General features: G+C 47.3%; 1 protein-coding gene across 1 annotated transcript; it reads right to left on the minus strand.

The window, feature by feature from the left end:
- Positions 1–1,744: 1,744 nt before the first annotated feature.
- LOC119465323 (uncharacterized) lies at positions 1,745–26,081 on the minus strand. Its single transcript, XM_049655317.1, has 5 exons — positions 25,969–26,081; positions 18,906–18,973; positions 14,851–14,940; positions 14,532–14,592; positions 1,745–1,827 (listed from the first exon to the last, which is right to left on the minus strand). Exons 1-5 carry the CDS (start codon positions 26,012–26,014, stop codon positions 1,745–1,747), a joined length of 348 nt encoding a protein of 115 aa, XP_049511274.1. The 5' UTR covers positions 26,015–26,081.
- Positions 26,082–27,811: the final 1,730 nt, after the last annotated feature.

The raw sequence follows: 27,811 nt of genomic DNA on the forward strand, positions 1-27,811 counted from the left end.
TATAAATGTCTGCAGGTGATAGAGAAACCTTTGGAGGCAATAGCTGCAATCATGGTGGCTGATTGAAGCCAAGCTTTTTCTTCTGAACACATTTTCTGAAATGTCCACTGTGGCTGACACTGTGCTTGAAGGTAACACCACCACTAGCGCGGGAACTTTTCTTGCGCAGTGTATTCATTGCTCCTTCCACTTCATTTTTATTGTTTTAATACTTTCATCATATTTTCAAGAAAAAACACTCGGTTAATTCTAAGCTCCTGCGAGCTAATAATGAGAAACAACCGACTGGGTTTACCAGCAGTTCATGCCGCAGCAAAACGGATGCTACCTGTGAAAGCACGTTCAGTTGCTGCCGATTTACGTTATGACGCCAATCATTTTCCCCGAATAAAATAACCTCGAGCGCAAAATTTTTAAACGATGGTTGAATAGTACAAATTGACACATAATTGCGCGAAATGCACGGTATCAGTTGCCTGGCCATTGGGGAGCCACCCCCTTGATACGCGCGCCCCTCTCCTCCCCACCCCACCCCCGAATTTAGTGAGCATCAGGATACGTGGCGACAATACTCGCCTGCCCAGCCACTACCGCCCGGTCAAATGTGTGATCAACCCCCCCCCCCCCCCTCTACGCCACCGTAATGTATACTTGTGCATTGCCGGCAAATGCGACGTTTTAGAAGTTTTTCTATTGCATACCAGAGTAACGAGCGCCGCATCCAAACTTTTCTATGCAAGCTTACGTTTGCAAATGTGGTGGCAGGAACTTCGGCTGTTGTAGCAAAATAAAACTGAGCCCACCTAAACTTACCGGAGTTGGTGCACATGTTGTCCACTGTAGTATATATTCTATATCTTTTCGACTACAGGTTTGAAAGCACAAAAGTTTCCTTATTTTCTTTTTTTTTCCGGACGCGTAGTGATCGAAAACTAAAAGTAACCACTGTTTTTATGCGTTATTTTGTCAGGCAATAAATATTTATAGAGCTTCCAAATACAATTTTGAATGACTTAAAAGTCTATCAAAGTTATTTTTAAATATTTTGCTTATATGTCTTACAACAAGTGAAATGAGTCACCGCTGAGTGATATCTAAAGCATTACTGTCGTTATCAGTGTCGCTGTAGTTAGATCCTAAGGTATGCACCTAAACGTAAATTAGTCCACATGATAACCGTCTTTGTTTCACAGACTATCGCACAAGGAACCTGTTCTTAGACCGTCTGAGCCAACGGTATTTTATAGAATTATCCATGTTTACTGCTCATAGAATGCGCAAAACAAGAAGCTTAAGATACAAGGTGTATTAGGTCGCAGTAGGTTCTAATGCCATTCACCCAAAATAGCTCGACGGCTCATGACCGAGCATATCTCCGTCTAGTTTTCTTTTTCAAAGTGCCGGCCTAATCGGAAATTTTACCATCTCATTGTAGTTTCGATGTGAAAATTGCTAGCATGGAGCCTTTAAACTGGACAAAAAGCTCGACCACCACATTTTAAAGTGTTCTGCATCCATATTCCTGTGAATATATCACACAAGCCATTTTACGTAGAACTCAGCAGGTATTATCTTTCACACACCTACCAGCCGTTCTCTTGTATGTGTAAAATTACTTGCGCAGTTTATGTACGAATGTTGCGCGTTTTGAGTAAAAGAAAGGAACAAGTCACCGTTTTCCCTCATATAGTTTTGGCATTCCTGCCATTGTGCTTTCCTCAAAACATTAATCTGAATTCTCTGTTCACTTTCGTCGCGTTGTGTACAAGAAATGAGATATGGTACTTACACCCTCATACGCGTTGTTGCAAGTGTTCACATTTGAAGCTATGAGGTATGAGACAAAAGGAAAGTGGTTAGTATCTCTCTCCACGTAAAATCCGAAAGGCTTGTGAGAAGAGCAAGCTCGCAGTAGCAGTGCTTGCTTTGTTTCTTTTACTCTAATAAAACATTCTTAAATGTTGTGACATTGTAACAAACTGGCAATGGATAATAATTTAAGTGGTGTGGCTGGTTATGTGCGAAAAATGCCGCCGTTTTCGAGCAGCAAACATTTGAATTGCAGGTAAATCTCGCGCAATATATATTGCGCAGCAGTTTTGGGGGGCTATAAATTAAATATTAAACGCATGAAAACGCTTGCCTAGTCAGCGAACTAACAGAACTGTATTTATATCTTTATCACTGCTCTTGAAGATCTCAGTACTTTCTCCTTCCAGTATCTGCCCGAGTATGTCCGCCGAAATAATTTACTTATGTGAATTCTTGTTCCCATTCAGCGATATTGCAACCATTGGTACTATTTTAGCAATCTTTTCGCTAAATTTCACAAATTTCGGGTCTTTCTGGCGACGAATATTTCAATTTAGCAAGCAGTTACGGTTTCTAGCGACTTGAAAAATTGAGGGACTTTCTTCAAAACCCATTTTAAACGTATTTTACCAAATGGCATAGAAAAGCTGCCGAAATTGTCTCTACGGCACCTTGGCTCTTTGACCATGAATATTGAATGGTACTCTGCACTTACGGACAATAGGTCGCGGTTAATTTTGCTAAGAGAAAGAAGCAATAAGTTAGTTTTTCTTTTATGAAGGCGGAATACTAATGCTTTGCCAAACTTAACGACCACCAAGTGCGTCTTTTTCTAGAAAAATTAGGTGAGCAGTCTTTTTTCGGATTTATATTCTTATATGTGAAGGCAAACGCATGATTTCTGCTGTCTTCATTCATTGTATTAAAATACATGAGTAAATAAATGTACCCTCCACCCTACTGGTGAATTGTAATAAATTTGCAATCTGTTTATATATTCGCTGTTTCCTCCTGAACTGCATGGAACCAAAAAATAAGTGACATATTTTTTAGATGCAACACAATAATATTACTGTGTTCCGAAGTAGTTTACATTATATAACATAAACTCCCGAGTTTCAGCAACAATTGTAGCTCGTTTCAGCAAAACTAGCAAGCTTTTACGCACTTCTTGGGACACGCTAGAGAAGCGTTTTGAAGACTGACCACAACTAGCTATGTCAGTTTGGCATACCTACGTAAAAACTAAAGAAATAATCGAAGACTTCGGTTATACACTGTGTTTCAGGGAACACTTTCGAAATTTTTCAAAGCTTGCCTGCGGCAGTTGCCGCAGTTCTAGTCATTGAATTCTAGAAAAAATAAAGAGACTACCCGTGGAACTAGGGTACGTCTAATTTCGGCTGTCAGAGTGCGCCAAACCGAAACTGGAACTCTGCAGCGAACGCCCTGCGGCGCCCCTCAAGGCGACGTTAGGCCTACGTCAACCAGCATGATTGCGCTGCCGCAACGACGAGCACGGAGCCGCAGCGCCCTTACTCCCCGCTGGTGTGTGACGTAAGCAGAACGTCGCCTCGAAGGGCGTGGTTTTGGCTCGCTGCAACCTCCGAGACTGAACGCACCCGAGCCTAAACGTACTTGAAGTCGTACCTGTGGTACATACAGTATGTGTTCACGCGTTGCCGTATAGACGAAGGCGACTTACCATAGTCTGACAAGGTTGGGCACGCCTTGAAGGGCATAGGGGACTGTTCATGTGCAGAAATTGTGCTACCTTGGATGCCATTATCTAGGAGTACCAGCGCTTAGAGCAGGCTAAACGCCGCCGTATTGATTGAGTATTCGCCCAGCTTCCCAAGACCACCTCGACGTCTTCGTGTGAAGAGCGTGCGCTATCTCACCTTTTCACGGTTTTGTAAAAAACAAAAATTACGAGGATTGTCTTTCGTGAAACGAAACCGATTGCTCCAACTAACAACTTTACCACCTCCAACGCTGGTAATTCGAACACGCACATGGTATCACTCAACCAATCCATAGTGCAAAACGAATTTGTGAATATCGGGGTTTACGCTGCTTGCACAATGATCAGTCCTACGCCCGTTTCTGTGAATCCGACATTAATGGTACGCTATCAATGGTTCGCTCCACGATTTACGAAGCCCGCTGATTGAAGAAGTGGAGATGATAGGGCTTTCTGCTCTAATTGGTGTCGTGTCGGTCACGTTGCTTGCTACTGCTCGTTCCCGCCACTCACTTCATTGATTGCCCATGCTCACCGTTTGGAGCGCAGCCCTTTTGAGGTACCTATCTGGGACACACACATAAAGTACCGATGCTGCCACGTCACAATTCAGCCATTCACCATTACCGCAGGGCTACCAGTAGCGTTCGCAATATTTGCCGCCCTAGGTCTTTCCACTCCTCACCACCTCGCCACCAAACATTACTGAGCAAAATACGAGTGCACGTTATTGCGGAACATGGAAACAACGCTGAAAACCAAAATCCTCTATATTGAATCTAATAGTTCCGCACATATCAAACAGATTAAAGAAGGGTCATGTCGCTCTTTCTAACTTCTTTATTCTTACATTTTATCTCCTCGCTCCCTCCGACGTTCTCCGACTTCGTTTCTTTGGCATGCTTCACTCAACACACATTTTGGCTTTATCCCTCCTGGGATGGTATTTAAACACACTCGCTATGGAAGGCGGTTCTTTTTTTTTCATTCGCGCCGATATAGAAGACAATTTTTAGGTTGCCTGGCGCGAGTTGCGCTTTTGTAGAATGTTTTTATATAAAGGACATAACATGGTCCTATATATGCACAGCCAGTGTTTCATTGTCTCTTTCTCACGGGAACCATATCTCCTTCCTCGAGCGCTGGAAGCGTTGTGCTTCGCATCGTAGCAGCTCGTTTTTATTCTTTCGCAGTAGTTCACTTGGCTATCTTGTGGTGTATTTTGGTTCTGTAAACTCTATCATCCTCTGCAGTCCCAGGGATACATCAATGGAAATATAAGTTGCTTTTATAGTTGCAACACGAAGTGGTGCACATTCTAGACCCGTTGTGAGCGATCGGTTGTGATGAGCTACCGCTGCTTCAATGCAACCCTTCTATCCTCCTGGTAACTTTGGTACATTTGATGTTTTGCCAAAGGTCGCGAATTGCTCGTTCCGCCGACCCATTAGCTGCTGGATTATAAGGTGCGGTGGATCTCAGTGTTAGTGCACGCCATTCTGCCCATTCCTGCAGTTTATGGCTTCGAGAGACCGAACCAATATCCGATACCAAAACTTTCGCGTTGTCAGGCATTTGCGCTTGAGCAATGAGTTCCCGCTGTTGGTGTTTTCTCTTCCTGGTTTCGCTGGTACCGTCCCTGTCCACTCGTCCATGCACACAAGGAAGGCTTGCGTTTTCTTCAGAACTTCCGACTTCTTACGGAGATCGGCACTCTAACTAGATATCTTCGAATGGTGTTCCTGAATGTTTCGGTAATGTCATTTGTTGAGATCAATGTTTGTATTTCACCTTATGCAGCTGACATTCGTGAGATGATTGGATATACTTCTCGTTTCATGTGAAGTCATGTCAATTACTTTGTGAGCTTGATGTAGGTTTACCAAAACCCATTACGTCCACCTGAATGAGGGCGAATTGGTAGAGCTCCAAGATTTTGGACACATGCGTGGGAAGCACTGCAAATTTTTCCTTCACTGTGGGCTGGAGTGTTCCAGTCGCTTCCCAAAGCTTTGTGGCGTTTATTGCTTCTTTGTGAACTGAAATAGGCGTGACCACCAAACATGACATAGCGTCAGCGGCTTTCACGGAACTCCAAGGGTGATAAATTACTTCAAAATCGAAATACCGAAGCTCTTTCACCCAGTTTATAATTTTTCGTTCAAATACGGCCAGCTTCGAAAGGTGTATCAGCGCTTCATAATCACCATAGAGCTAGATTGTTTTTTTCTCGTCTAGATAGGAGTGGAAGTACCGAATTGCCTTTAGAACAGTGAGATCTTCTTCCTCAACTGTTATGTAGTTTACCTCCGTCTTGGGGTATAACCCTAATAAGCCCATAAGTTGATTGGTCTCCAATAAACGCTCTGAAGTGAAAGTCTACTCCCAATAGCACGCGCAGTGAATGGATGTCAGATGGCTTCACAAGCTTAAGCGATGCGCGTCACGGGCATTTCTTTCACATTCTTTGTGGTACTATCCAAAACTTGACACAAAAAAGTGAGGTTGTTTTTGAAGAACTCGCTCTCCTCGAGATTGAAGAGCTCTCTCTTCTTTAGGATGGCTTCGGACAAGGCAGTGAGAACATGTGCAAGGTGTTCTTCGTGTTGCTGCTCAATCTTAGGGTATACAATAATGTCGTGTACATATAGTTGCAGCACTGACCGATAAAATGTTCAGAACTGTATTCATCCTCTTCTGAAGCCTTCTGGGTGAGTTTTTCGACAAAACGGAAGGCTATTGTACTCCTAAATGTCAATCAGGGTCACGAAGGCGGCGTGATGCTTGGCTTCTTGAACAGGTATTTGCTAAAAGTCTTTGCACATATCTATCCCGGAAAACCAGGCACATCGGCCAGTTTCGTCAATGATGCCGTCTATTCGAGGCATGGGGAATGGTATCAGATGTGTAAGGTTCTTGATTGCCCTATAGCCAGCGCACAGTCTGGGGCTCTCGCCTTATATTGGGGTGATGGTGATTGGCGATGCAAATGGCGATACAGATGGACCTATGATATCAACATCGAACATCTCTTGAAGCTCCTCCTTTGGCCATGACTTCTTTTCTCGCGATAGGTTGTATGACTTTTTCCGAACTATTGTGATGCCGTGTAATTTAAAGGGGAATTCAAGTATGGCGATACCAGGAGGATAGCCTGAGAAGTAGAAATATTCTGGTTAGAGTTTCTGGATACAGTCTCCATTCTTCGACCTGCGAATTTGGTTCGCATCAGTTATAGGTTTTGAATGATCTTCATCGGGGCTTACAGACACAGTGTCGTCCCTATGTATGTTTAGCCTCAACAATTTTATGTCTGGGCGAGACAGAAGCAAGTCGTATTCGATGCCTTTTATTGCTAAGGCGAAAACTTCCGCGTAGTGAGACTGATATTTAGCCTTAAGCGTATCCACTCGGCGGCATCATTTTCACCACCAACATAACCTGGTACAATCATTGATCTGCCTGTGAATACATCTTCTGCATTTGCTCTGCTTTTCTTGAGAATTGATATTGAAGCTCTACTCTGGACAAGAGCTCGCTGGTTCTGCTCTTCACTTCATGTTGTTTGTGAAGTAAACTTGAGGAAATCAGTAAGACGGTCTCGTTCCGTTTCGGTTGAACATACTGAGGCTTTGGTGCCATTTGTTTGAGTTTGAAGTGTTGATGACTGCAATGCGTAACCAGGCCCGGAAACGCTCGCATGAAGCCTAATATTTGTACTAACTTCCAGTTGTGGCGTCCTTACATCCGAGTTGCAAGATTGAGAATCTGTCTGTCCCTGAAGTTCTGGCCGCGTCTTACTGCTCCTCTTAGACCAGTAGTGAGGGCATGCTTCTAGCAGATCTAGTAGTGCTTCGATAGTTTCCGGTCCTTTTATTTGTGAATTACGTTGCAAATATGTTGATATACCGTGAATTACAGGTCCTATGATTTGTCCTAATGACAGCTCTGTTTCTGCAACTCGAATCAATCACGGCTTTTCAAGAAAGTAGTCAAGCTGGGAACCAGACATAAAACGGCAAAACAGCGCCTGGTGCCATCGCTGAATGGTACTTCTTCGAAATGCAGACAAGAAGATCTCTTTCCATATTCGCCGAGCTTTGAAAACATGCTTTTAAAAGCACCACTCATGCCACTTTGTCGGTATGCCAGTGAGAAATTGTCGCATGTTTGAGATCTGGTAGTGGTTAGACCGCCACTAATTCTATTTCGCTGAGGCCTAATAAAACGTGATCCATCATCTAGGTTTCACAAGACCTGCCAAGCGTTTTTAGCCATAGAATTTCAACTGGAGTCTTTCTTTTGTGGTGTAAACCAGACAGGAGAGTTTCCGCATTGCCATTCTCTGTCAAAAATTCTTGTTGAATCGCTATGGCCTGAAGAATTGCTGATCTTAACCTAATGTGACGCTGCTCAATCGAACGTTTATGCGAGTACCAGCTTGTTGACGAGAGCCACAGGCATATTCACCGTCCGCGAACCCTGTTTATCAAGCTGTTCGCGCGACACAGAAGCTCGCTCCAGAACAAGATTTAGGAGCTCACCCGTCATTGTGTACACAGAGAGGTGGATCGCAGAATTATTCTGAGCTTGGTACACTTTGAATACCACTAGGTCGTTCTACATCTGCACGAAAAGAGTCGCCCACATTTTCGTTCACTCGTATGCTGCACCGAAATGTGTAATAAGCCCAAACATATCAAATAGGTCAAACAATTGTCATGTCGCTGTTTCCAACTTCTTCGTCCTCCTCTTCTCTATATTCGCTCTGTCCGATGTTCTCTGACGTCTTCGTTTCTTTCAACGGGCTTCATTAGACAAGGAATCATGCTTTAATAACGAAAATGGCATGAAACTGTCGACGCCTTTCTGTACGGCGTACGTTGTTCTCAATATCGCACGAGATCGGCCGATACAGAAGACATCCTGAAGTTACTAATGCACGATTCAGCGCATATCTCTGTCTCTGAGTAGCTTTAGTTTATCGTGTGCCAGCTGCGCAGAATCATATTTGTGGTCTTGCCATCACGGGCTCATCAGCATCCAGATTGTAACATGTGTTCGTTGAATATACATGATAGGACAGAATGAAAAGAACTGTGTGATTGCCTTCAGCATCAAATACAATCTAATGTACCCAAAGGGTACATTTAGCTCAACGAAGTTGTGGTTGCATCAAGTTTGCCAGGTTATTCAAACCGTTGCCTAGACCTAAAAGTACCAGCGAAAACGTCGTCCACATTTGTTCGAACTGATCCTAATTTGTTTGCGTTTGTATCAGCATCAAATATTTATTCTAGGTAAAGCTCCCCATGGATGATGAAGTGCGATGTATCAAAGCTTTCCCGCACTTCATTGTGCGTTGGTCCGTCGTATGGATTCAATAATATTGTTACGAGGCATTGCGTATGAGCCTGCCGTTAAAGAACCATTGCGCTACGCGAGGAGAAAGAAAACTGGACATGCCGCGTGAGATGCTGCCAGCCATTGTGTGGTAGCGGCTGCCTGTTTATATTGTCATGTATAATTTCGTCTCTCCCGTGTACTTGTGAATCCCCGTGATAATTTGGTGGAGTTGCGGGGTACCAGAAGAAGCGTTGTACAACGGAGCTCCGCAGTGGTCGTCGAGTCGGGGTTATCATAATGACAGACGTGACCACGACCACGCCGCCTGCCGGCCAGTGCATGCCTACACCAGCGCAGATCACAACGTCAACGATCGTCTTTACGCATCCTAAAGACCCGGGAAGGTTCTGCAGTACAGATGAGGTTGACGTCGAAGATTGGACTGCCAAATATGAACGCATCAGTGAGATCAACTGTTGCGACCCGACGCTGATGCTGGCGAACGTGCTGTTTTACCTCAAAGGAATGGCAATAGTGTGGTTCGATAACCATGAGCCAAAGATTGGAAGTTGGAACACTTTCAAAGCAAAACTTAGTGCCTTGTTTGGGAAGCCCATGGGTTGAAAGGCAGAGCTATCCATCCTCGCTCATATATCCTATGTTCAGGACGTCTTGGCTCTTTGCCGTTATGTTGACATGAATTTGACGGAGACGGAAAACGTTGTTCACGTACTAAAGGGAGTCGCAGAAGATGCGTTCAACCTATTACTGTGGCGAAATTGTGCGACCATCGACGCAATTAGTGAAGAATGCCGGCGTATTGCGAGGTCATTCGCTCGGCTACCGAACATAGCCCCGACGTAATCATAGGAAGACGGACAGGCCTCTCGTCTGCAGTCGTCGCCTCCATCAGAACTTACACGAATGGTTCGTCGGGAAATGGAAGCCCTTGCTCCTGCTCTCCCCAACAACGGCCACGGCAATTTTCACGTGCTGCCGTTTCCCTGGTCCAGTCAATTGTGCAGGAGGAACTCGGCCACTTGGGTTTCGCCGTCTGCACCGCTGCTTATTCTCGGACAACTGACTCTCGCCCTAGGTCGCCGCCTCACCCGAGATCACCACCCCAGGAACAACGATTTTATCAGCGCTCTCGTAATCCGTGTTAATGGCGGACGGCAGATAATCGGTCGATTTGCTTCCACTGCCGCCGTATCGGTCACGTCGCGCATCATTGAAACAACCGTTGGGTGTCGCCGTTAACCCGAGAAGACACTGCTAACTGCACCGACAAATGCCGCCGTTTTCAGCCCGCTCAGCCATACCAGCCATACAACAGTGATAGCTACCACCGCTTCCAGCCTTTTGAGCGGTACAACGTCGATGCCACCCCTTCGCAGCACACCCGTTCCTCGAGGTCACCAGTCCCGTTCGCCGCCAGCGCGTCGGCCGTCGTCTCCTTCGCCTCTACGAGGACGTCCGACATCGCCGCTCAACCTTCGACAGGGAAACTAAGGGATGCAGCTGTTAAAGGTGACGCTGCATCTTCGACTTTCACCTCAAATCCTCTCCTCGTATTGCCGAAACGACGAAACTTGATCGACGTTGACGTTGACGGCCTAACTGTTCTCGCACCCGTCGATACTGGGTCACAAATTTTCGTGATGAGTAATCACCTTCGTCGCCGCCTCAAGAAACTACTTACCCCCGCCGCTATTCGTATTATTCGCGTCGCTGATGGAAGGAGTCCTGCAGTCATTCGAATGTGCACAGCTCGCATCACCATCGCTGGTCACCATATATCTGTTTTGTTTACTGTTCTCGAGCAATGCCCCAACGACGTCATTCTTGGACTCGATTTCTTGTCGGCCCAAGCCGCTTTCATTGGCTGTGCAACCGGCGTCCTTCAACTTGAGCTTCCTCAACTTGCTGATGTTCCAGCTTTACCGTCACACCGCTTTGGTCTATCGATTATGTTCGGTTGTCACCGCAAGCCGCCACGTATGTTGCCTTGACGATGACAGCACCAGTTCCAGACAGCGACTACATAATGTCTCCACTAGTTGAAGTGCTGTTGACCCGAAATATTGATGTGCCTCACACCCTCGCGACTGTTGTCGACAACCACGTCCAGCTCCCGCTTCTGATATTCAGCAACTCTACCCATGTTCTCCAGCAAGACATCTCAGTGGCCAACGTGTCAGCGCTTGATGAATGCGACGTCGCGGCACCAGACGCCGACACTTGTTCGTCCTTACTCGCCACTGGCCTGGCAAGTCCACTTCCCGACGAAATTACCATGATCATTGCCACTGATCTTCCGCCTTGTCAAGCCGCGAAACTCCACCACCTACTAATGACCTACAGGGATATCTTCAACTTCGATGACCACCCTGAAGGTCAAACGTCTCTCGCAAGTCATCGAATACGTACCGGCGATGCTATTCCTATCAGGCGACGACCATATCGCGTGTCCCATTCCGAAAGCCAGGTCATACAACGAGAAATCGACAAGATGCTCTCGAAAGGCGTCATAGAGGCTTCCTCAAGTCCGTGGGCGTCACCTGTCGTCTTGGTCAAAAAGAAGGATGGTAGCTGAAATATTGCGTCAACTATCGTGCCTTAAGCAAAATAACGCCCAAAGAAGTACATCCGCTGCCACGGATCAATGACGCCCTGGACGGTCTTCACGGTGCGAGATACTTCTCATCCATAGACCTGCTCTCGGGTTACTGGCAGATTTTTGTTGATGACTTTGACCGAGAAAAAACAGCCTTTATCACACCGGATGACCTCTATCAGTTCAAAGTTATGCTCTTTGGACTGTGTGACGCCCCCGCAACATCCGAACGCATGATAGACTCTCTCCTTCGTGGCTACAATTGGTCCATCTGCCTCTGCTACCTAGACGACGTCATTCTGCTTTCCCCAACGTTTGAAAGTCACCTAACTCATTTGGCGACCATTCTAGCTGTCTTTCGTCGAGCAGGACTCCAGCTAAACTCCGAAAAGTGTAATTTCGGCACACAACAAATCGCTATGCTTGGTAATCTTGTAAGTGCTAATATACAGGTGTCCAACCTGACCCTGCCAAGATTATAGCTGTCAAGAACTTCTCTGTGCCCTCGTCAACTAAAGCTGTTCGGAATTTTGTTGGGTCATGCTCGTACTTCCCCCGTTTTATACGCAATTTCGCCAGCATAGCCCGACCTCTAACCGACCTTCTCAAGAAGGACGCGCCCTTCTTGGGGGGCCCCGACAAAGCGGCTGCGTTCTCGGCGCTAACTTGCTCACTTCACCGCCTACATTGGCTCGCTTGGACCCATCTGCGCCTACTGAGGTTCGCACAGATGCTAGTGAGCATGGAATCGGCGCCGCGCTCGCTCAGCACCAGCATGGCCACCGCCTACTCTCCGCATCTGAACGGAACTATTCGATCACAGAGCGAGAGTACCTTGCGTTGGTTTGGACTGTTGCAAAATTTCGCCCGTATTTGTACGGCTGCGCCTTCGTGGTTCTTACCAACCACCACGCCCTTGTTGGCTGTCTTCGCTCAAGGACCCAACTGGTCGCCTTGGTCGCTGGGCTCTGAGACTACAGGAATATACCTTTGAGGAAATTTGTAAATCGGGCAGGCTACATCACGATGCCGATTGTCTTTCGCGCCATGCGGTGGACCCAGCTAGCCTCGCTGACCATGACCATGATTTCTGTGTGCTGGCCACCTCTGATTTGCGCGACATCGGTACCGAAAAGCATCTGGATTAAGTCCTAAAGCTCACCATTCAGCAATTCTCTTCTGAACGTTCCGAGCCTGCTCTACGCCAGTATGCCCTAAGCGATGACGTTTCATACCGTCGCAACATGAAACCTGACGGGCCGGAATTTTTCCTAGTTATTCCCCGACACCTTCGCACCACCATTCTTCAACATCTGCATGATGCTCCAACTGCGGGACACCTGGGTGTTTCACGCACCTACGACCGCGTGCGACAGCGGTTCTTTTGGCCTGGCTTGTATCGTTCGGTGCACCGATACGTTTCTGCCCGCGAGCTTTGTCAGTGCTGCAAGCGTCCTGCTCTTCTACAGGCTGCTCCGCTTCAACCTCTCGACATTCCACCGGAGCCCTTCTTCCACATCGGCCTTGACTTGCTCGGACCTTTCCCTACGTCTGTATTCGGCAACAAATGGATTGCCGTCGCAACTGACTACGCGACCACATATGCCATCACGCGCGACATGCCCACTAGCTGCGCTACCGACGTTGCGGACTTTCTGCTAAATGACATCATTCTTCGAGATGGGGATTGCGCCAGCTTCTTAGGGACCGTGGCCGCTGTTTCCTTGCAAAGGTCATTGACGAAATTCTTCGTAGCTGCTCTACTGAACATCGCCTTAAGACAGCCTAGCATCAACAGACCAACGGTCTTACCCAGTGGCCCAACCGAACTCTCACAGGATGTGCTGTCCATGTACGTCTCTACTGATCACCGCAATTCGGACGCCACCCTACCCTACGTTACTTTTGCCTAAACTTATCCCGGCATGACACCGCCGGGTTTCGCCGTTCTTTCTCCTCTACGGCGGCAACCCTGCGTTACCCTTCGAGATGCTCCTTCCTGCTGATCCTTACGTACCAACCGCATATGCTCAGGACGTCCACTCTCGAGCCAGAATGGCTCGCCAGGTTGTTGACGCTAGGCTATGTGCGTCGCAGGCCTCCCAAAAAGAGCGCTATGATAACCGACACCGCGAAGTAGACTACCCTCCTGAATGTTTGGTCCTCATCTGGACGCCGTCTCAACGCCAAGGCCTGTGCGAAAAGCTCCTCCCTCGCTACATGGGACCCTACAAAGTTCTGCGCAAGCTCAACGAAGCTGTCTTCCTCATCACTCCGCTCCAACATAGCCCGTCTCCTACATTTACGTCTGTTTCTGATGTTGCCCATGCTGTCGCGGCTAAAACCCTACTACACCAGCACTGCTGACTGATTTTAGAAGGCGCCGTGGCGGCGCTCAGTCCACCGGGGGTGATGTTACGAGGCATTGCGCATGAGCCTGCCGTTAAAGGACCGCTGTGCTACGCGAAGAGAAAGAAGACGGGACATGCCGCGTGAGATGCTGTCAGCCATTCTGTGGTAGTGGAAACCTGTCTATATTGTCATGTACAATTCCGTCTCTCCCGTGTACTTGTGAATCCCCATGACAATATGATCGTTTTAAGTGGTGAAACTCGATAAGTGGTGCCTTGCGTTTGGCATACAGGCTTAGCAGACGGCGCGCTGTTAAGGCATCGACATTATGTTATTGAGCACGGACCTGTACATGGCTGCCAGAGTGCATATATTTTTAGGTGCGTACTTACAGTGATTCTCGTGCACACAATTTAAAAGCCACGATGCAAGTCAACTTCTAAATGCTCTTGTGTTTATTTTTCTTGCAAGCATATTCTGTTGAAAAAGTGTTCATTAAAAGAATTCCGAGGACCAGGAATAGAGGCTGGGTTAACATCTCGATATTCAGTGCTCTTATTCAAATTAGACAGTTGTAATAACCTTGAAAGGCATAAACCAAAACATCTTCTTTTGCAAAACGAGATGAAGGCGAAACATAATAGATGGTTCAGTACTTACTCATATTCGCATAGCACGTTCCTTTGCTACAATAACCCACCTCGCCGTACGTCCCCCGTAACTACAAAGAAACGGGAAGCAGTGGTTATCGAATGCGAAGGCGCATTTCGCTTGCATAAATGAGAGTAAATGGGGGCCATTGTCTCCAGAATTAACCCTCACTCCCACCATTTAATGCTCTATAGACCATTTGAATGCGTAAATAACTATTATCACGGTTTTGTTCTTATTAGAACGATGACGTCTGAGTTCCTCGCCAAAGCGTATTAGTGAGCATTAGAGAGCCCTAATTCTAATAAGAGATCTTGGGATTACTTACCCAGCAAGGTGTTCCTTCTGGATGAAGTTTGTATGGCCAACTATTCCACGAGGTATAGTAAAAATAATAACAGCTTGACTTCGGTGTAGGCTACAAAGAAAATGTAGGTGATACTTTTACATCTTAAGAGTGAGCCAATCATATATGCACATTTTATGAAGCCTTTTTCACTGCTTGCATCTTCTTACGGCAATAGCTTCGCATTGTCGTCACGAGTTATAAATCAAGTATGCTCCTCATAGGCAGACTGATGACAGTTAATATGCAATGAAGTAAGAACAGGTGCCGGGTATTTTTACGAAACTCTACACATATCAGCTTCTATGTTACATATGTTGTCCAATATCTGCGAATCTCTAGGCACAGCATGTGGGGTCTGTGGTGAACACTGGAAGCAGGTAGTTGCAGCAAGGCCCAGCACAGGTATCGTCGCTGCGCGCCGCAGTTTATGGAGATACTTGACACCCTAGTTTCCACTTTACCAGAGTTATAAGCGTCCTTCAACTGAATAAATGATTCAGCCTTACCTACCAGGCCTATGGGGAAAATTGAGCTGTGGGCAGCCTTTCGGAACAATCTAAGAACACCGAAGCTATACAGCAGAAGATTCGGCCAAACGCCTGTTGTTGTTGTTTCCCGGCAACGTCTTGTAGTTTCTAGGGCTTTCATCTCTTTTTTTCGTAATGTTCCTTTAGAGTGAAATTCCAAGCATAGTTTGGAATTTTGGAATAAAACAGGCACAGTTTTGCACGTATTGATGATTCGGTGAACCAAATCAATAAAGTGTTTGCAAAAATAAAGGGGAGACTCACTCAAGCAATCGCCAAGAAGATTTGAGGATGACGGGGAAAAAGAAATACTACAGCTAGAATAAAACGTAGAGCCAATTTAAGCAACACGAATAACTATAAGATGGCGCAAGGAAACTGAGAAGGAGTAATGACAAAAGCTGTAACTTTCGTAAATGAGATCCTGTACTTAAAAATAAAGATATTGTCGGGGTTGGTAGCCCACCACTGGTCGGTGAGTCTGTTGGTATTAGCACTGCTGGTGAAACCACAAACGACGCTGTGCAAGATTACATAGGATGGGTATATTTTGGAGGCAAGGGAAAGCTAAGTAAAATATTTCTGAAGAAATAATCAGGCAGCCAAATTAAAAAAATGGGACAGTTTCACACTATTGGTGCGAAGACGTAACAAATATCGAAGATGGCGACACCACCTAGCTTTATCTCGGTTCGGCCAAGTTTTTGCGAGGTTGTGCTTCGAGACACTGCCACGTTTTGCGTAAGATCACCCCGGAATCATCCACAACTTAAGGAGCAACGAACTCTCGGTCATTAAACTATCTGGACGCTCAAACTTTTTTTCTCGATTTCGCGAGTTCGTAACTCCGGATCTTTCACGAATTGCCGACAGTTTCGCCTCTCCTTGGGCAGTGCGGTACACGAAATTGTACGGAAGTCGTCTCACTCGCTCTCGAGTAGCGGCGCGGCACCTTTCGTGCCGCGCTTCCTCTTCTTCGGGAGTGACGCTCTTTTTCGGCCGCCCCACCTTCGCGGCGATGTGCTAGGTGCGGAGACTGCGTAGCGTTTGGTCGCCGTGGCCGCGACGCGGAGCTATATATTGCGTGGGACGGGGCAGTGACGTCATGGCTTAGCTCCGCCTCTGCGCAGCCGCGGCAACCACTTCGCACGGCGCGGTGACGTCATGGCTCGGCAAGGCTAACGCGAAGCGATGCGGCGCGTGCGATGACATCACGGCTCACGCAGCTGCGGCGAGGCTCGGCGCGGACGGAGCAGCTGGAGCGAAGCGTTGCTAGGCGATGCATTGTGACGTCATCGCAAGGGGGATTTTGCGGCGTACACTTGACGGATCATCCGCGAGCTTAAACAGCTTCGCTAGTTCACAGAGGTGTGTGGCATGGCGCTTGGTGTGTGGCATGGCGCTTGGATCCTACCTCCACAATCGGTCCACATTTCGGCCGTACACCACCGCACTATGGCTAGACTAAATAGCTTCGCCGTTAAAAAATAATACATGTCACAATCAGACAAATACCTGTGAAGTAAATGTGTGGACAAATAGTCATACAAGTACAGGGTAAACCGAAGTACCTGTAGACAACGCGAATTCATGCGAAAGGAACTGATAGAAACAGAAGACCGCAAAGTGGGTACAAAGGATTGAAACAAGAAATTTCGTGGTTATTTAAAAGTGCAACCAGCAATAAATTAGTTCCGGCTGAAACTAATGCATGCAATTTATACTAACTCAACTCGTATGGACAAATTTAAATATATCAAACCTCCCCAATACATCTCAAGCAGAAGGGATCACAGCTGTACAATTAGAGAAATTAAATGTCGTACAAATTACATGAAACACTCTTTCTTTGCAACGACAATACCTGAATGGAACGCTTTACCAGAGGAGGTGGTCACAGCTGACGGTGTCCACTTCGCTCATCTGATCAATAACTTGTAATTAATATAGTTATTCTTGCTCTGTGCTGTTTTATGGTTTGCATAACAGTTTCTGAAACTACGAATGCCTCGTTTTATAATCATCATATCTTAAACGGTTTGTCTTTTTGCTTATTTGTTTTTTTATTATGTGTACCCACTCTCCTGCTGTAATGCTTCAGCGCTGCAGGATATTTTGTAAATAAAAAAATAAATAAATAAGTACAGAAAGATTTCGCGTTGGCGCGGAGGACAGTGCCTTGCTAGCTGAGGCACTAACTGATTGCCATTGGTAAATAGATACATAAAGGAGCAAATGTTCCCAAAAAGATCAGTCATATGTCTGCTGCAGCAAATGTCTGGAGCCGACTGAGAGAACGTCAAGATATTCACGCAACCAGAACCCCTTCACACCAATTTCCACTTTCCAGAAGTGTTGCGATTCAAACCCGACCAGAGTTTTGAGCGGTCAACGACCAAGATAAGCAAATTACATTAACAGTTTTGGCGGGAAAAAGACTTGTGGTTGGTACGGGCAAGCTCAGCTATACATAGATACATGTTTAAAGCAAGCGATATACCTAAGGAACAACAAAGGAATATATAAGAGAAATTCCAGACTGAATAATATTTAGTAAATCCTGATTAGCTCAAACTAGTTAGGCGATGACTTATCCCAACACCATTTGAAATGATATGCCATTAAAGTCGTCATCCTCAAACGCGTGTGTTTTGTTCCATATTGTTAAGTTCAGAGTTAACACACCATCATATTTCTTTCCTTTCTGTTCGTAGTTGAGAATTTTTGATCATGACGCCATGCCAACCAGCCCTGCAGTTCTTATGTTGGTCAAACCTCGAGTCAATATAAATGAAAATACTTTGCATGCTGGAAAAAAGGAGAAAACAGCCGGAAGAAGGAGCAATAACTTTGCCTTTGAACCCTATCACACGTCTTTCCTACAAAGAGAATATTACACCTGTACAGGAAACAAAAGCACAGCGTAGTGGCCACTCAGATGGAGAAGTGTGTGTCTGAAATATTTTACTACTATAGAGGGCTCCAATGTATTCAATACCGACAGAGCGATCTTGCACCAGAGGTATACAGGCCATTGAAGAACAACAGCTTACCATAGTTGGACAAATCGCCTCACGAAATGCAAGAACATGAAAATTGTGACTATCTTGACCATGTGTGGCCACCGTAAGGCTCAAACCTAACGACCAAGACACATCTTTAGCCGTATAAGTTCTGCCCCATATGCTTTATGGAGCGCAAATGACATGCGTTAGATGGAAAAAGGCACTAAGCTACCACATTCGTAGGTTTCTGCCATTCACTACATGCTCACAGAGAAGGCATTTGATGGCCAATCGGAACCACTTCTATGTAGACAGGTTTCACTTTCGCTGCTTACTGTGGGTTGCTTATGAACAGGGAAAAAGCACCGCAGGAACTGTACTTTCACCGTGTTCTGCGCGATGCAATTAAACATTGTGTCAGGGAGATTCGGGCTGTGTACAGCTCTCTGAGGACGCGTGACTTCAACTATGCAGAAGTAGTCCGCAAGTTCAATCTACTTACGGTAGAAGCGGCGAGGTTGTAATAATTGCCATAAGCAGGCATCGAATACCAGGCTGGGCTGATAGCATCTGTAATAGAAAGTGCACATAGTTTGTTTAGGAATTATCATGAAAAAACTACAGACGGTTCGATATTGGTAGCATTAAGATCTATAAACTAACCATTAAGCTATCAAAATGAAGCAAAGAAGCAGAACACAGAACATTAGCAGAAAATTTCCTGTTGAGCATATACCAAAGACTCAGTAAGCAGGCTGCCAAGTACAAACGCGCTGGTTGTAATCGCAGAAACTTCCTTTCATAATATTCTAAATCGAACCATCACACACTGTTGGACAAACTATGTCAAACCCCATGGTTTTTCTGCTACTAGTACCTGACACTTGTCCGTTTACACATAGGAACATAAGGCAGTCGAAATAGGAAATGAGGATTATACCTCGGGAGGAGCTACGACATTTATTCAATATATCAATTTGTTAGCACCATGCTTATTCGTTGCGCGATTCACAGTGAACGTCGAGTGGCAGTGAGGCGAAACCTGTATTCTCTGAAATTGACCACGCAGAATATCCTGCCACATTTTCAGCTGTCCTTTCTACGAGGAAAATATTCCTTAGAGCTCTTGTGCATGCCAGTGAAAGAGTTGGTATTTTTAAATTACTTTTAATTGGGCACCTTGAGGAGGCATTGCTACATATAGTAGGCTTAAAAATTTATTGCTATAACCTAAAACTGTTTGTTTTTCTTGCCCAGCTTTTTGAACCACTTTCATCAATGCTTTGCCAATATCCTTGCAAAATCAACCACATCAACGACATCAACGGATCAATTGAGAAAAATTCCGAGCGCTACGAACACAGACGATAAACATAGTAAAATAAACAATCATGATCATGTGCCTATATTTTATGTCCACTGCAGGACGAAGGCCTCTCACTGCGATCTCCAGTTACCCCTGTCTTGCGCTAGCGTATTCCAACATACGCCTGCAAATTTCCTAACTTCATCATCCCATGTCGAAGTCATGAGGCAGGTAGTGGCCGAATACTGCACCAGGGAGGCCAATTCCTGTTCTGGTGAGGGAGTGACTTTGACGAAGCTTAGTGGGCCTTCCTAGTTTGGTTGCACCTGAACTAGTATTGTCCCACTAGCTCTCGGCAATATTGTGAGCGCATTTTGGCCATATCGTCGTCGTCATCTGTGCAAACGACTCATCATCTTGTGCGAGCGCTATTTGTGCATAACGTCGTCGTCATCTGCACATACGATTCATCATCATCGTTTTGTCTTATGCGGTGCTTCGTCTCTGCTTCGGGCGGGTGCTCGGAAATAAAGGCATCGCATCGGTCGACGGCTCACAAGTGGTGGAGTGTGCTTCGATTCCCACGTCCTCTTACTTTCCCGATTCCCCTGGAGCTCCGGTCCAGTCGTCGTTTGCTCTCGCCTAACACGGTGATGGCAGAAACCAATTCATCCACCAGTGCTGCTCCCACCACTGCTCAGCCAGCTGGGCCTACCTGGACGGTGAACACGAAACACCACGATCCTCCCGTCTTTGCCGGCCTCCGCGGCGACGACGTGGAAGATTGGCTCGATTACTACAACAGAGCCAGCGACGTCAACCATTGGGACGACACGCACAAATTGCGGTATGTCTCTTTCTACCTCACCGAAGTTGCGAAGACGTGGTTTTTTAACCACGAAAGTGACATTTTGGACTGGCCATCATTCACCCAGCAATTTAGCCAGATCTTCGGCATGTCGTCTGGACGCTCCGAAATCGCGAAACAGAGGCTGCCGACGCGCGTACAAGAACAGGACGCGTCCTATACATCCTACATTGAGGACGTCCTCGCTCTCGGCCGCCGCGCACAGAGTGACATGGCGAGAGCTGACCGCGTTCCCCACATACTGAAGGGCATCAACACGGTTGCCTTTAATGCTCTCGTCATACAGAACCCAAACTGCGTTGGGGATATTATCACGGCCTGCCAGCGTCTAGACACGCTCCAGTCTATTCGCCTGCCACGCGCCTCTTGCGACCCTCATCTCAACGGTGATGCTGAGCTGCGAGCCCTGATATGCACTCTCATCAGGGAGGAAGTTCACGACCATCTTTATGGACCTGCGACGCTTGCAACCGTTCGCCCCGCTCCTCCAGGACGGCGTGACATCATCAAGGACGAACTGGCGTCGATGACAAACGCCCAAATGGACAAGTCTACTGGACCATGTCGTCTGCCAAGTTATGCCGAAATTGCCTCTCGGCCTCCTTCGGCCGTTCAGTCTCCACCTGCCGAAGCTTACCGCGACCCGCTAGCTTGGCTGGCAGCGAATGCTCCTGCACAGCCGTACTACTCTCCGTGGCGGTCGTCGCGCCCGGTTTGTTTCTACTGCGGTATTCGCGGCCACATTTCTTGCTACTGCCGCCGGCGTTAGCAGGGTGAAAGGCGGGGTTATGCTACTTTTGAGCGAGACAGCGCACCTAGGTTTGACTCGTACGTTCCCGGGCGTCACTCAGGTGAAAGGCGAGGCTACGCCACCTTTGAGCGAGCCAGCACACCAGGGTTAGATCCCTACGTTCCTGGACCGTACACAACTTCTTCTGGTCGCTCTCCTTCACCTTCCCAGGACATGGCTCGAGCATCCCGCTCGCCCCGGCGTCACTCTCCTTCACCTTACCGCCGTTCCTCATCTCCCTTGCGTGCTGCTTCCCATGTTGTGGAGACCCGTTCGGAAAACTAGAGGCTGCAGTTTTTAGAGGAGAAACTGCATCGTGTCGGACTTTCCGAATTTCTCCTGCTTGCCCCACAAATTTGCTCTCCGTTTGTGTGGACGGTGTTACTGTCGACGCCCTTGTAGATACTGGAGCCGCTATTTCTGCTACACATCGTGAACTGTGCTTTCGTCTGTGCAAAGGGCAAACGCCGTATGTTGGTCCGGTATTATGTGGTTCTAATGACCTTCCCCTCTTTCCTACCGGACAGTGCACAGCTCACGTTCTGTTAGACGGTATTCGTCATCATGTGCTACTTGCTGCGCTTTCGACGTGCGCTCATCAGATGATATTAGGATGGTACTTCCTGTCCGCTGCTTCTGCACTAATTTTGTGCGGCGACCCAAGGATTCACATCAGCGACGCCGAGACTTATCCAGTTTTCGATTCCCCATGTCCCAACCTTGATGCAGCAGCGGATTTTCTTATCCCACCAGACGAAGAACGTATTCTTACCGTTGGGCCAACAGACATTGTCGACGGAGACGCATTCGTTGTACCTTCTCAGCGCTGCATTTATCGGGGACTCGCAAACGCTTGCTTGGTCCGGTTCTCGAGTGGCTATGCCAGCCTCACAGCCTTTAATACGACTCCTGAGCCACTACTACTGCCGAAAGGGTCTACTGTCGCCAAGCTCGCCGACGCTGCTGTCGTCAGTGTTTCTCGTGCCACATCTTCCGCGCATTGTACGCCAGCAGCAGGCCACACGAGTGTTATTAAAGCCACCTTGAGTGCAGATCTCAATCCGGACAAAAACAATACACTCCTCACCATTTTAATGAAGCATGAAGCTTGTTTTGACGTTTCTTCGCGAGGCCTGGGTCTGACCACTGTAAGTGCTCATCGAATTGAAACAGGTGGCTCTCGCATCATTCGCCGTCGCCCGTACCGTGTGTCACCTTCGGAGCGAAAAGTTATAGAACAAGTGAACGACATGGTGACACGCAACATTATAAGGCCTTCAGCAAGCCCTTGCTCTTCTCCTGTTGTGCTTGTTAAAAAAGGATGGTTCTGTGCGCTTTTGTATCGATTATAGGGCGCTAAACAAAATTACCCGTAAGGATGTTTATACAATGCCTCGTATCGACGATGCTTTGGATACCTTACAAGGTGCCGAGTATTTCTCGAGCCTCGACTTGCGCTCCGGATATTGGCAGATTCCAATGCATGAGCCGGATAAAGAAAAGACTGCATTTGCTACACCTGATGGCCTTTTCGAGTTCAACGTGATGCCTTCTGGACTCTGCAATGCACCAGCTACGTTTGAACGTATGATAGATACAGTATTGCGTGGCTTAAAATGGAAGACCTGCCTTTGTTACTTGGAGCACATTGTCATCTTTTCACCGAGTTTCTCCCAGCTCCTACAACGTCTAGACCAAGTTCTCGCGTGTCTAGCAAAGGCTGGTCTCCAACTCAATACTAAAAAGTGTCGCTTTGCCAGCCGAAGCATTAAAGTATCGGGCCACGTCGTCAGTAAGCATGGAATCCAGCCTGATCCCGATAAAATCGCTGCAGTGCTGCAATTTCCGCCACCAGCCACACTTAAAGACCTCGACACAAACTTCTAACCTCGATCGCGTCCTTTGCGTCGTCGGACGACTGTGAAGCAACCTTCTAGACCCTCAAATGACTTCTCACGTCAGGGCCCGTGCTCCGTCATTTCGATGCAACCGCCCCTACTATTCTACACACTGATGCCAGTGGGCATGGAATTGGCGCTGTCCTGCTACAGCGGAATCAGAAGTGTGAAGAGCAAGTCGTGGCTTATGCAAGTCGTGCTCTTTCTCCTGCTGAGCGCAACTACACGATTACAAAACAGTAATGCCTCGCCATCGTGTGGTCAATACAAAAATTTCGACCCTATCTCTATGGCCGCCATTTCACAGTTATGACTGACCATCATGCTCTTTGTTGGTTGTCGTCCGTGAAAAACTTGACTGGACGCCTCGGCCGTTGGGTACTGCGCTTGCAGGAATATGACTTCACTGTCACGTATAGGTCCGGCAAACAACATCAAGACGCCGACGCTTTGTCACGCTGACCGCTGTCCCCAAACGCCCATGCTTCACCTTCGGTCCTCACGACTGCCCGGGACAGTCGGCTGCCTCAGTTGACTTTCTTCCGTCTACTGACCTCGTCTCACTCCAAAGTACTGACCCATACTGCCGTACGCTGATCGACCGACTTACTGGCTTGGCACGACCCCCCAACAGTCGCTTAAGACGACAACTTTCACTTTTTAAGCTTCAAGGTGGAGCGCTATTTCGATCAATCTGCCATCCTTGCGGTAACCGATGGGTACCAGTAATACCTCGCTCACTTCGACCACAAGTATTAGAGGCATTTCACGACGACGCGACGACTGGCCACTTGGGCTTTCATAAGACCTACGACCGCATCAAAACGCGTTGTTTCTGGCCGGGCCTTTCCACCTCTGTCGCCAAATACGTTGGCTCCTGCGCGTCATGCCAACACAGAAAACGTTCGACATCCCTTCCAGCCTGTCCTCTGCAGCCTCTACCATGCCCGTCCACCCCCTTCGAAATTGTGGGCATAGACTTTTACGGACCCCTCCCACTCACGCCCGCTGGTCAACGCTGGATCGTTACCGCAGTAGATCATCTAACGCGGTACGCTGAAACAGCTGCTCTTCGCTCTGGATACTGCATCCGAAGTCGCCGAGTTTTTCGTGCACAGTATCGTTTTGCACCACGGCGCACTTCGTGTCCTCCTGAGTGACCGTGGCGAGACGTTCCTATCGCATCTCCTTCGTGAAGTCCTCGAGGCCTCTGACACCACCCATAAGACCACATCAGCTTACCATCCGCAAACAAAGGGCCTTACAGAGCGTTTTCATCGAATTTTGTCCGACATGATGTCAATGTATATTCGACCTGATCACACCAACTGGGACACCATCCTACCTTTCGTGACGTCTGCGTATAATACTGCCGTCCAACGTACAACCAATTAGTCCCTTTTTCCTTGTGTACGGTAGTGCGCCCTCTTTCGTCTTGGACACTACGCTCCTTTCAGCACCTGCTGCTCCATCCGCGTCTCTTCCTGAAAAATTTGCTGCTCGCATCACCCGCTGCCGTGAAATTACCCGTGCCAACACCGCTACCATTCAGGACAAAAGGAAAATTCGCTATGATGCGACGCGTCGCGTTGCTTCGTTCCGCCCAGGCGACGAAGTTCTTTTGTGGACACCTGTTCGCGCACAGGGGCACTGTGAAAAATTTCTCCACAGATATCTCGGCCCCTACACCGTTTTGCAAAGAACTTAATTCGGCCGTTAACTACCGCGTCACTCCTGTCAGCTCAGCTACTGACCGCCGCCGCCGCACTACGGAAATCGTTCACGTATCTCGCCTGGAGCCCTAAATTCGCCGTAGCTCCCCTTCCTAGCTTGCGGTCTTGCTGACCCTGAAAGGGGGGGGGGAGTTAGTGTGAGCGTATTTGGGGCATATCGTACTTAGATTTAGGTGCACGTTAAAGAACCCCAGGTGGTCCAAATTTCCGGAGTCCCCCACTACGGCGTGCCTCATAATCAGAACTGGTTTTGGCACGTAAAACCCCATAATTTAATCGTCGCGGTCATCTGTGCAAACGACTCATCATCTTGTGCGAGCGCCATTTGTGCATATCGTCGTCATCATCTGTACATAGGACTCATCATCATCGTCTTGTCTCGTGCGGTGCTTCGTCTCTGCTTCGGGGCGGCTGCTCGGAAATAAAGGCATCGCATCGGTCGACGTCTCACACTATATTTTTTTCTTGCTGGTGTCAAGCACCACTCCATGCCTGAAAATGTAGCGGACTGGAATAGGATTCGAACTTACCACCTTCAGATTTTAAGCCGGGTATTCTACCTCTGCTCCACGCCACCACTCCGATGTATCAATAAACAATATCCCAACCTAATGTACCCTAAGTAATATGGATATAAGGCATTCTTCTTTCTGGGGTTTTACATGCCAAAACCAGTTCTGATTATGAGGCATGCCATTGTGGAGGTCTACGGATTAATTTTGACCACCTGGGGTTCTTTAACGTGCACTAGAACGCAAGCACACAGGCGCTTTTGCATTTCGCCTCCATCGAAATGCGGCCGCCGGGGCCGGGATTCGATCCCGCGACCTCGTGCTGAGCAGCGCATCGCCTACGCTGACTGAGCCACCCCGGCTGGTTGAATATAAGGCAGATGACTTCAATTATTAAAATATGTTTTTGAATATTAATTAGTGGAGCTGTAGGAAGAAATTGGGAAAGCATACATTACCAGCGAGAGTGCCAAAGAGCAGGGCCACATAAGCAAATGAAATCATAGTTCTAACTTCGCAGGCGAAATTTCTGAAAACTCAAATTTTCTTGGTAGAACGGTAGCATGCACTGCCTGCGTTTCATATATATGCAAGAACTTCACACGCCATTTGTGGATTCATTTGCAGAAATACGCAGTAATGACGCTCTGCATTGTTTTAGTCAAAATAGGCTAAAAAAGTTTACATTGTGTTAGCCTGTGAGGCTGATGATGATTCAGAAGTGCTCTGCAACCTCGAAATCTTTTTTAGGCTTTTTCACAACGAAACAATAAAAATGAACGTACGTCATAGCTACACAGTATCCACTACGTCAAGGCTCGTTTTGTGTAAGTCTATTCTTCCTCTGTATAATATGCAAGCCGCATAAATTCTAAGCTTTTCGAGAGTTGAGCCGAAAACCTTAGAATGTAAAGGTTTATTTTTTTCTGATGAAGAACGAAGAGCAGCCAATCCTGAGAATATTCGTATGTAGAATAAGAATAATAAACATATCCATGCTTTTGGCATAGGCCTTGGTGGCTAACCTAGCCGAAATTATAGCTCACGAACGGTGACCAGTAGTTCGTCAACGTTATATACATTTTGCAAAATGCCGACATCTTCGTGCGGACATTTGGTTCCAACCGCTATCATTAAGGATAGAGACATGGGTTAGCGCGTGACGCACGTAGAAATGTTGTGGGCTGCGCGCAATCAGCTGCAGGCCTCAGTAAATTTGCTATGGCCTTCTGACATTCACATAACATATTTGCCGCATAAAAACCACTGCAAACGCAAGTTTTGTTCCTCGTAACGGTAAAGGTGGAATATTTTGGCACGCTGCCGTGTTTTCTCTGAGAAGGAGTCGTTGACTGCTACAACGAGAAAGCGGCAACGGGTCTGCCTTGACCGCAGGAGCTGCAAGTTTTCTCGACCCTTACGTTATTCCGCATTGAAACAGAGCAAACTACACCAAACATACGGAAGCAGATTAGTAAGCTTGGCACTCTGCGCTATTCTGTGTACTATTGTAGAAATATCGCGGATTCATGATTAAATATCATGGGGTGTTACGTGCCAAGCGATCATGATCTATCACGGTAAAAGTGGAGTCTTAAACGCATGAGTAGTCGATCACATCATCGGGTAAGGTTTTTGCTGCTATCGTTGCCCGGCGACAACCTTACCGTTACATTGTTGGCTCATGAAACGTGACTCGTTTTGCGTACGCGGCTATATTGCCACCTGTAGGTAGTGGGTCGAGGGCAAGAGTGGGTCGAGCCCAAGAGAACAAAGAAGGCCGCGCTCCCCTTTTGCCTGCTCGAGCCAGCCCCGACGGTCGCGTCTTACAAGAGCCAGCTGCTCTACGGTTATTAAACCTTCAGGACTACTTCTCGAGGCTCGTGACAAACTGGTGGAGGTGCTGGGTAAGCGTCCTTACGGATGTTGCAGACCGCTCCAAGGATCGGCGCTACGAATCCAGTGCCTGTCGACACTCCCGTGCATCGGGCCAGCCGCAGGATCAGGGGACTGTCCCCAGAAGTCGTCGACGCTACAGTTCCCACCACATCAACGGCTATGACCAGCGCTTCCCTTCAAACCGCCCCAACCGGTACGGGAAGCACGATGTCGAACCGGTACACACTTGAGAGCCCACGGATCCTGAAGACGTTTCATGGCACAGTGTTCGAAGACGTCGAAGACTGGATGGTCGACTTCGAGCGCGTGGCCTCCGTGAACGAATGGAACGACACGAAAAAACTCAGACACGTCTACTTCTACCTGGAGGATGGCGCGCGTACGTGGTTTCAGAACTGCGAG

Source organism: Dermacentor silvarum, chromosome 9, assembly GCF_013339745.2.
Source record: "Dermacentor silvarum isolate Dsil-2018 chromosome 9, BIME_Dsil_1.4, whole genome shotgun sequence".
NCBI lineage: Eukaryota > Metazoa > Arthropoda > Arachnida > Ixodida > Ixodidae > Dermacentor > Dermacentor silvarum.